General features: G+C 39.9%; 1 protein-coding gene across 1 annotated transcript in view; it reads left to right on the top strand.

Moving 5' to 3' along the window:
* The window catches only part of CTNNBL1 (catenin beta like 1), a 172190-nt gene that overhangs the window by 38466 nt on the left and 122310 nt on the right, over positions 1-11414 (top strand). The window contains exon 4 of the mRNA XM_007447720.1: positions 6470-6609. Coding sequence (XP_007447782.1) covers positions 6470-6609 — 140 coding nt within the window. The remainder of the gene's footprint in view (positions 1-6469; positions 6610-11414) is intronic.

Genomic DNA, 11414 nt, shown 5'->3' with positions numbered 1-11414 from the left:
CAGCAGGTGTCTTTCCCTGTGTTCTTGCCCACAATGAATTTGATCTCTTGACATCTTTGCCATTTGTTTTATTGTTATTTCTTTACTCAGCGGTCTTCCTGCATTAGACTCTGTGTTCCTTTTAGTTGGTGTGTATTGTTTGTCTCTGTAGTACCTGGCACGGTACCTGCCATATACTGTAGGCACTCAGTAAACAAGAGAGATCTTATATAGTTGATGTCATATTTACTACATCCCTATTGCTTGGAACCCAAGGATACATTATGAGGCAGCTATGCCACAGGCTGATGACACTGGAAATTTAAGAAATCCAATTTACTTCTTGGAATGGCAGTATTACCTTTGCCCGCTTGGTAGGTATACTTGTCATTTTAGAGCAGCGAGTTTCTGCAGCTTATGTTCACCATCTACATCTTAGGTACCACAGATGCTATATTGTTACAATTCATGAACTGGTTTTAAGAAAATGTTATTTTATTTAAAAATATCAACAGTGTTTTCCATTCACACAAAATTTATATACTATTTTAGTTTTAAAATCTAAACATTTGAAAATTGAAATTATGCATAAAGAACATTTTTTTTTTTTAAACGTCCAAAAGCAGTTAGGAAACTATATTGTGTTTTAACCTTGAGTTCTTGAATTCTTACTGGTGCAGTGTCTTTAATAATTCTCTAGACCAGCAAGGTGCAATTAAAATGAAAATTGCTAGAGCATATTTGAATGAAACTTTCCGGTTGAGATCAGAAACATTCAAATTTATTTTCCCATATATATGATTGTCATTTTGATTGCATACCAAAAAATGCCTCTCTTCATTTGGCTGCATTTCAGATTCAGTTGACACTTCTCTTATGCAGCCTCTACTTTGCACTGTGTGATCTTTCTCCCAAACATCACATCTAGTAGAGTGTGCTGTTTCCCTAGTAAGTCCTTTAGTAGTTTTCCTCTTCATTTTTGCAGGGGCAGAATTATTTAGTTTAGTGGTCCTCAAATTTTTTACTCTCGGGATCCCTTTGTGCCCTTAAATTTTTGAGTACCCCAAAGTACTTATCTAAGAAAATTCTAGAATATTCAAGTACACATTTCATTAGCCATTAGGGCAGTGGTATCATCACATTGTTGTATAGTTGTCTGAGAAACTCCACCATACACTCCTGAGAGAATGAGAGTGAAAAAGGCAAATAATGTTTTGGAGCTGTTGTAAAAGTAGTTTTGATCTTATAAACCCCTGAAAGGATCTCCAGCCACCACCTGCAGTCCCAGGACCACACTTTGAGAACTGCTGATTTAGCCAGGTGAGGGAAGCATCATGTTCTCTGTGCACTTACAGCTGGTTTTGCGATTGCAGGAGGACTCGGTGGTTTCTGTTGTTCTTATAGTGTTTTTGAACATTGCTGATCACTTGCTAAAATTCACTTTTGTGGTTGAGGGAGAACATCCTGCTGGTCTGAAGCAAATGTACATGGGCAAGCTAGCAGAATATTCTTCGTCCTACCAGATGGAATCAGTGACCCCAGCTCAGCCTGGGTTACTGTTTTAATATGTTGCTCTATTGCCTTCTCATTGACCTCTAGCTTGATCCTCTCCCCCCAGCTGTGAGTCATCTATTGCTGAAGGTATATCTAATCCCTAGGCAGCCGTCTGCAAATACTGTAGTGTGTGCTTTTAAATGAGTAGGCTTGTACTTTTGTCAGCAAAAAGAGAATTTTCTTTGTTATAGTGTAGCAAACTTGAGGGTATCTAGATTCATTGACTATCTACTACATGCCAACACTTGTTAGGCATTTTATTATCTCTTTTAATCCTCACTATAATTCAGGTAGGAAGATTAAGTTGAGTTTTAGAGATAGGTTAGTTAATATTCTGTCTCCCTTGACAAGGTTGGAGCCCAGCGCTCTGTGTTCCAATGGCAATTTTCTTGGGCAATGCTGGATATCCTTACAATGAATTGTATGTAATAGATTATTTATATTTGTGCTAGGCTAAGAGCTTGGTGAGGACAGCAACTGGGATTATTTTGCTATCTGTTATATCCTCAGTACCTAGCACAGTGACTGGCACCTAGTATGTGCCCATAAATACTTATTGACACACTGCTAATGGTTACACAGCCAGTAAATAATGTTGCTGGGGTGTGACCCAGGTCAATTTCATTCCTAAGTCCAGGCATTTCCACTATATCTCGTTACTCATGTCACATGGGACCCCAGTGGTATTTTTATGCTGTTTCCCTGCTCACAGTTGACTTTCTGCTCGTTTTGTTGTGATAATTTTCTGACTTTCTAAACTTACAGATATTTGGTTAAGATTGCATATTTGGAAGAAGGATTTCAAAGTTGGAAGGGACTGAAAGGTACAGTCCGTTTCTCCCTTCTCATCATTGATTTTTTTATATCACCTTTTATTAATTACCCCCAGTGACAAAGATCTAACTTTCCAGAGAAACCTATTTCATCGTTTGGCAGCTCTGACTCTTAAGATTTCAACTCCGAATGAAAAAGAATTTCAACAAATCCTCCTGTGAGAGGATATCTAGACTCCTTATAACCTCAGTTGCTTCCCCAAATTAGTTTCCATATCCCTCCTAAAGTATGGTTCCCATAACAGATGTCACAGACTTTTATGGTCATCTAATCAGCATAACTATCTTGTCTTCTTTTAAGCAGCCTAAAACCATAGCAGCATTTGTGGCAGCTACTTTCCTCTGCTCCTTCATTTGGAAGTCATCTGCTGAATTTCTGCAGTGGACCAGGGAGTGTGCCCAGTGCTAGGTGTCCAGAGATGACTGAGAAGTAGTCTCTGTCCTGGCAGAACTGTTTCGTGGTCTGATTTGTATCGTGGTTACAGTTGACTAAAACCATCAGGTCCTTTCTACACATGTCCTCTTACTACACTGTGTCTTTCCTGCCCCATGTATTCATACTTGACTTTTTGGTTCAATGCGTTCTCCATGTAGACCCTAGGTAATTTTTCTCCTGTTAGATTTGGCCCATCATCATTGCCTGTCAGAAACTTTTTGAATTGATTCTGTCAGCTGCTGTGTTCACTATAAGCTTTGTGTTATATGACATTTGTTAAGTTTGCCTTTTATATATCTTCACCCAAGTTGTTGATCAAAACATAATAATAAAATAATATAGTTGATCTAAACAGACCAAGGATGGAGCCCTGCAGGATACTACCAGAAGCTTCTCTCCAGGCTGACGTTCATTCACTAATTATCACTCAAGTCCCCAAATCTCTTCCTTGTATGCAAGATGATCTTGTTTATTACTAGTTAGTGCCCAGTCTCCCTTGCTAATTCTTCCCAGTGAGCTGCAAAAATCTTTTGTCAAGTTACTCTCAAGAAATCAGATTTTTTGTTTTGTTTTGTTTTAAACTACCCATGTAAGGCAAATAAGCCTTAGAGATTTGCTGAGCCCGTTAGATTCAAAGATTAAACAGATCTACTGTCCCGTGGAATATCTGAAGTCTGCACCAGCCCTTCCATGTCATGATTCTGATTTGGTTTCCACACTTTAGGTGATGGGGAACTAGTGATTTAAAAGGTAATCTATTTGTAAGCACTGTGGAAGGAGACTTTAAAAAAAAAAGTGCTATGGGGGGGGGTCTGACAAAAATAATTTTGAAGTTTACTTGGAATAATAAGCAGGTGAGACTAGACAAGGAAACATTCAAAAAGAAAGCTAACATAGGAGTGTTTTGCAGTAACAGATATAAAATATATTGTAACACTATGAAAGTATGGTCCTGGCTCAGGAATTTGAAGACAAATCAATGAAATGGAGTGAAAAGCCCATAAACAGATTAGAGTACACATTAAAATTTAGTGTATGATAGAGGTGGCATTTCTTCAAATTTGTGGAAAAGAGATAGATTATAGTATTGGGGCAATTGGCCAGACATTTGCAGAGTATAAAGTTAGATCTTTGCCCTATATTATACACTGAAATAAATTTTACTTATATTACTCCTAAACATTTAAAAATGTATAAACATAAAAGTACACCGTATATCTGATCTTAGCATAGAAAAAACCTTGCTCAGCATACAGGTAAAATAGAGTTCATAAGGCAAAGGTAATTAAAAACCTTTATGTCAGCACGATGTACAAATTAAAGGACAAATATTTTTCTCTGGGTTTTTTTTTGCAATATATCACAGAGATTAATTTCATTAGTATATAGAGTGCTTATAAATCAGTAATAAAATGAACACCCTGATATAAAAATGGGCAAAGAAGAAATACAAATAGCTAGTAAACATTAACAAAATTTTTACCATGGTGGTATCAGAAATGCAAAATTTAAAAAAGTTACATTTCCCGTCTCAATTAGGAGATTTTTAAATAGATAATACTGTTTTTGAAGAGGGTGAGGGGAAACAGGGAGTTCATACACTATTGGTGCCTTTCTGGCAGAATATATCAAAACCTGTTAAGTTATGCATACTCTTTGACTTGGTACTTTCCTTCCTGGGAATTATCCTAACACGATAGTTATGAATACATGCATCTTAGTGTCATTTGTTGTAAAGGAAAAAATTGGAAACCACCTGAATGTCTGACAAACGGGGACTGGTAAAATAAATTATGGAACATCTATGCAAGGGAACACCATGTAGCTTTTTAAAATGTATTATTTAGAATAGGACTTTCAGATAGGCCTAATCTGTTCCCTCTCCATGATTGATTGGTAGTCTTTTCTTGGAACTCTATGTTGAGAAGGATTCTGAAGCCATGTCTGGGCTCAGCGGGGGAGATGCTGTGCTCAGTGAGGGACTTTGCCAAGGGCTAAGAAGGACTAACAGCCCTGTTGGATACTGGCTTTTCCTGCTGTAGAAGAATGTTTAATGATAAGAGGAATTGTTCAGACTATGTTAACAACAGCAGCAAAAATTATATATAGAACTGTATACTGTGTAGCCTACTTTTAGGCAGGGGGAAGGCTATGAGTTGAGAAAAATGACTTAAATATACCAGAGTATTATCAGTGGTTATTTCTGGTTAATAAGATTATAGATGATTTCAGTTTACTTTTTGAGGACTCTTCTTTCCTTTTCCCAGTTTTCTACAAAAAGTGGTGTTTTATAATCAGAAAAAAATACATAAATGTTATGATTAAAAATAGTAATGGAGAAAAACAGTGGTAAGATATTGTCTAAATTATGGACATGTTTTAAAAAAATTATAGTCTCCAGATTTTGTTCTTACAGAATCTCCAGAGTTCTGGATAGGTGGTATTTGCCCAGCTTCTCAGCATCTGGAGGTTGATGAGTCCTTTATGACTTCAGGAGTCCCTGCCTATGTTCCTTTTCTTTGTGGCCTCAATTCAGTTAAGCAGGCATCTGTGGATACATAGAGACAAAAGATATAATTCCTGTCTTTAAGAAGCTTACATTCTGGAAGGGAAGATAGACATATTGTATGTGTTAGTAGTAGTAATAGAAATGAGAGCAAATGTATAGTGCTTTTTGCATGTCAGACATTTTTTAAGTGCTTTATGTGTATTTGTTCATTTACTTTTTACAGTAGCCTATGAGATAGGTAACTTTATTATCCCATTTATTATACAGATGAAGAAACTGAGGCAAAGAGAAGCTAAGTAAGTGGCGAAGTGAGGTTCAGAGCCAGGCATTCTGGCTCCAGAGTGTGTTTAACCACTGATTCCTCTCAGCCAGTTATTTTTTCAGTTGCTTTACATGGATTAGCTCATTTCCTTCTCAGAACAAACCTTCCTGTCTTGTTCATCAAAGGCTTAGCGGGCATTTCTTCCATGTCAAACACTGGGGGAGGGCATGCAGAGGTGAATGCAAAGCAGTTCTGTTCTTTGTGCCTGGGCATAGGTTTGCAGAAAGGTTCAGGTGTGGAAATGTGAGTGAAGTACCGTGCTACTTAAGATATGGTGGTGATTACAGGATGCCAGACTTTACTTTGAGATCTTTCTCTTAATCAGCTCATTGGAAGGGGTGTGGGGGAGGGGAAGGTATTTCTGGATGGCAGCAGAATCTCTGTACTTTCCTTTAGGTAAGGGGAATAATTGGCTCTTGATCTGAAGTGGTAGTTAAGAGAAGCCCTTTTTGGATCAGTAGGATAACTATGTTCAGGACAACAGAGTGAATTGCCATTCCAAGGGGTAATGGTAGCTAATCCACAGGACTGGTGGGCAGTTAGAGCATCAGATGCTGCAAAATGCTTTCGAAGCCTCTAAAAGGCAACTTGTGACTGCAAGAGTAAGGGGAACCCTGTAGTGAGATCTGAATCCGAGATTGATTTTTGTAACGAGGAAATCGATTTCCCAAGGAAATTGTGTGACAGTATGATTTTTGGACGAGCATACTTCTTGGTTGGTCTGTTGTAGACACTTTGACAGATTGTCTCTCTGTCTGGATTATGTTGCTGTTTGCTCCTCAGTACTGATTGTACCCCTTCCCTTTCAATAATGCTGTCTTGTTTTCCCTTCCTAGGTTTATGGAATCTGAGCTGGACCTAAATGATATCATTCAGGAGATGCACGTGGTGGCCACCATGCCAGACCTGTACCACCTTCTGGTAGAGCTGAATGCTGTTCAGTCTCTCCTCGGGTTGCTTGGACATGATAATACAGATATCCTTTCAGATCTGTCCTCATTAGGAAGGCAGACGTGGTGGGGGAATGCTGTTTACTCTCTTCTCCTGTCTGTCTCTGCTGATGTCTGCTGTCACGTTTGGTTTTCTATTTCCATTTTAATTTTCTGCCATCTTGAATCACACGCTTCTCTTTACTCATTCGAAAGTCTGGTTTTTATCTATTAATAAACCTTGGGCAACCCTTAATTGTCCTACTTGCTCTTATTAGTGTTAGAATTCATCGTGATGTATCCTGTTCATACATTAACAGCATTAATTTTTCAGGATCTTGATTTGGGGGCCCATTATATAGGCAAAACCAGACAGGATTTACATCTGTTGATCTAGACATCATTTTGCTAACAGATGGCCCAGTGGAGTTGAACCCTCCTCTAGTCTCACATTCGAATGTCCAGAAAGACAGGGATTTTTATCTACTTTGTTTACTGCTATATTCCCAATTCCTTAAAAGAGGCTGGGTGCACAATAACATTTAGTATTTGTTGACAGCATTAGACCTAAACAGACAGTCTAAGTTTGATTCCCTGTATGAAATTTGGTGCCCCTCCAGCCCTTAGTATTCTCATCTGCAAAAGTAGATGAGTTATGTCACTGGGACGTAACCAGACCTGGATACCTTAAGGTCTAACAGCCTTAAGGGCATAGAACATTAAATTACCGAAGTATCTAAAAATTGTGAATTCAGTTGTCACCTTGTTTTCAAGACTTAAATGCTATAGACTCTTCTGTGGGAATGATACTGTGTATATTCGTGGATGGCATTTACTGGAAAAAAAAAATTCATATATATATATATATATATATATATATATATATATATATATAAACTTTTGCCTTTCTGTGTTATTGAGAGGATCAAAGGAGTTCATATAAGTGCTAAGCAGTTTCTGATACATAGTAGGTATTTAGTAAATGTTACTTTTAACTGAAGCTGAATCATGGCTTAAACCTTTTTATACTTTGTCTTTGCTATCAGATGTGAAACAGCTTTAGTGGGAAAGGTTTTTGATGTACCTGTGGTTGGGGTTACGGTCATTAAAGCAAATTCTCTTCCAATAGTTGTTCTGTTTGAATACAGATTTCTGAAGGTAAGAGACAAATGTAGTTAGTCTGCTTGAGTGATATTCATGGGAAATCTGCTGCTGCTTCATGTTATTTTCATCTTTCTGGTAATCTCTCTCCTGAGAGCATGTCTGACTAGGTTCTTTCCTGCCTGATAATTCTCATAGAAATAAATCAGTGAATAATCTTAATGCAGGCTTCCTGAAGGGTGATCTTTTAAGCCATTTCTGATAATTCATGGAATGTTAGACAGTACTGAGAATTTCTGTCAGTCCCTAGATTGATTAGTATATTCCCCATACTCATCACTGGGAGGTTCTAGGTTGTACGAGGACCCTAGTCAATTAGCTTGTCTCTGGGTGAGCTTGGTATGGGTCTCATGAATTCATTTGGTAGACATGGCTTTGAGTGCTTATCAGGCACTGTGCTAGACCCCCAGGAACCATAGGCTGCACTGATGTTCAAGCAGTATCCGTCAGTAAACATACTGAGTATCTAGCATACAAATAGCCCTATTCAAGGTACTAACTGGTCCTCACAGTGTTAGTAACCAAGAGTTCTAATTGTGACTTCACATTTCAATTCACCTAAGAATGGTAGATTTTCAGAATCCAAACAGACCTTAGAGTTGACTTAGTCCAGGGCCTTATTTGTTTAGTTAGTAACAAGTCTAAGGTCTAGATGTTGGACCACTAGCTGTTGAGGTTGAGGCTGGCACTCCAGGCCCCTGATTTCCAGTCCGGTGTCATTTCTAATGCACCTTGAGTCTTTTCCCTGTAGGATTTACTACATCCCTGACAGAGTTGTTTAGTCACCCGTTACCTTGTGTATTACTACAGCAATCACCTAATTTTGTTTCTGGAAACACAACTCTTATTCTTCTTTTATTCTTGCTAACTCAAAATAATAGTGGCAGCTTTCTGAAGATGCTGACACTTTGCTGATTCACCAGCCTGGTTCCTGCTGGGGAGAAGACAGACACAAGAAGTGTGCTCGACATCGGGATGTTTGGGAAAGACAATGGCACAGATGTTCCAAGTTGTTACGTTCTGGTCTTTAAGAAGGGAAAAAAACAAGTCCCCCCTATAATAACTTTGACAGACTGCCATTTCCCTCCTGTTTTCTGAGAGCTAAACTGTTTTTTCCCCTTCTTGTCTGCTAACCTTCACCCTGCTGCCCTAATGATATTTTTTTTAATCTAATTTTTTAATTATGCCCTACATCAAGTTTAAAGTGCATTTGAAATTTTAAAAATTACCTCATTTTAATTAGATGCAGCAATTACGGTAAATGTCATCCTCCTCAAAGTACCGTTTTTCTTGAAAGTGGTTTCAAGAAAGGGTAGGCCCTCTTGACTTACATCTAACACATCCTCTATCAGTTGGAATGTCGATCTCCCAGTAGCATTGCACTCTGCTTCTTGTTGTATCTGTGATCTATAATGGAAATTTTTCTTCGGGAAACGGTTGTTAACAATTTACTGTTGTACAGCTGTAACTGCCCGAAACACCTTACCATGAATAAACAATTTCGTGGCAGTCAGGACTTAAATTTTTAATCTTTTTTAACTCTTCATTTATCAACCAAGACCATACATGGCTGGTTATGGTCCCAGCAAGCACAGGTCATCTTTGCTTTGTCCTTCTCTGAGAAAACATAAACTATAGGGACTTTAATTGGATAGAGGCTGGTTTGTTGTAACCTTAAGAGGCAGAGGATGTGAGAAAACAGCTTGTGCCTCGTCCTTTCAACCGTGAGAAGCAGCTTCAGAGTTTATTCTGGCGCTCTGCATCACTGCTGCTGGTGAGGGCTTGTCAGCGCTTCTGTGCCTCATCTCCCCCCTTGAGAGGCTGGAGCTCAGCCATCAGTTGGCTGTGGAGAGGAATTCTGGTCCGTGAAGAGCACCTCTGGGGGTGAGGGGCAGAGAGGGAGGAGCACACCCCTCACATGAATTGAAGAGTCACTCTGAATGCATTAGGAGGGGACACAAGGTGGGATTCAACAGCTGCTGCCTTTTAGAAATGTTGCTTTTTAAAACAATTTTTCCTTTAAAATAAATCACTTAAACATGTTCAGAGCCCTTTTTTTGACCCTTTTGGAGTGTTTCTACAGAAAAATAAAATCAAACGTACATTTAAAGGTATTTTATTTTTTATTTTATTTATTTATTATAAATTAATTTATTTTTATTTTTGGCTGTGTTGTGTCTTCGTTGCTGCACGCAGGCTTTCTCTAGTTGCAGTGATGGGGGACTACCCTTCGTTGCGGTGCGCAGGCTCCTCATTGCGGTGGCTTCTCTTGTTGCGGAGCACGGGCTCTAGGCACGCGGGCTTCAGTAGTTGTGGCACGTGGGCTCAGTAGCTGTGGCTTGCAGGCTCCAGAGCGCAGGCTCAGCAGTTGTGGCGCACAGGCTTAGTTGCTCCGTGGCACGTGGTATCTTCCCGGACCAGGGCTTGAACCCATGACCCCGGCATTGGCAGGTGGATTCTTAACCACTGCGCCACCAGGGAAGCCCTATTTATTTATTTATTTATTTATTTATTTAGGCTGCATTCAGTCTTCATTGCTGCTCATGGGCTTTCTCTAGCTGTGGCGAGCGGGGGCTACTCTTCGTTGCAGTGTGCGGGCTTCTTATTGCGGTGGCTTCTCTTGTTGCGGAGCAGGGGTTCTAGGCTTGCAGGCTTCAGTAGTTGTGGCATGAGGGCTCAGTAGTTGTGGTGCACGGGCGTAATTGCTCTGCGGCATATGGGATCTTCCTGGACCAGGGCTCGAACCCGTGTCCCCTACATTTTCAGGCGGATTCTTAACCACTGTGCCACCAGGGAAGTCCCTAAAGATATTTTCTTAAGGTATTGCTAAGCAGTCAGTTCTGTGGCCCAGTTTAAACCAAATTTACTCAATTTGCCTAAAGGACCAAGGAGGAATAAAACAAGAGGAAGATGGAACCCCAGTTCATGGCTAATCACCTCTTCTGCTATCACCAAAAGAAAAAAAAAATTAGGGCAGCAAATCTATAAATATCTTATTTTTATATGTCATTTGCTGTGTTCTCAATTTGAGGGAAGAGTCAGTGGAATCCTTTCTAAAGTCCTTATGGCAGATCATGGCATTTACCGGGTTCCTCCTTTGTATGATAAGCTCTGTTGGGTGCTATCAGGGAAACAAATAATAACTCTAGTTGAGGACTTCCCTGGTGGCGCAGTGGTTAAGAATCCGCCTGCCAATGCAGGGGACACGGGTTCGAGCCCTGGTCCGGGAAGATCCCACATGCTGCAGAACAACTAAGCCCGTGCACCACAACTACTGAGCCTGCGCTCTAGAGCCCGCAAGCCACAACTGCTGAGGCTGTGTGCCACAACTACTGAAGCCCACGCGCCTAGAGCCCGTGCTCCGCAAGGAGAAGCCACCGCAATGATAAGCCCACGCACCACAACGAAGAGTAGCCCCCTCTCGCCGCAGCTAGAGAAAAGCCTGGGCGCAGCAACGAATACCCAATGCAGCCAAAAATTAATTAATTAATTAATTTAAAAAAATAACTCTAGTTGATAGCAAAAACACTCACATTACTATGTGTGGTAAGTGCCCTTGGAGTGTTATGCTCAGGAAGTACCATTGGTGTTCTGAGAAAACGTAGGTCATCTCTGGTTTGGCAGTGATTAGGGAATTGGGCATTGCAGATGGGTAAGCTTTTGATAGATGTGGAGATTAGTGTGCATTTCA

This window comes from Lipotes vexillifer, unplaced genomic scaffold, assembly GCF_000442215.2.
Source record: "Lipotes vexillifer unplaced genomic scaffold, Lipotes_vexillifer_v1.1 scaffold397, whole genome shotgun sequence".
In the NCBI taxonomy this organism is placed as follows: domain Eukaryota; kingdom Metazoa; phylum Chordata; class Mammalia; order Artiodactyla; family Lipotidae; genus Lipotes; species Lipotes vexillifer.
The sequence above is the reverse complement of the archived record's forward strand: the minus strand, read 5'-3'. Positions and strand labels throughout refer to the sequence as shown.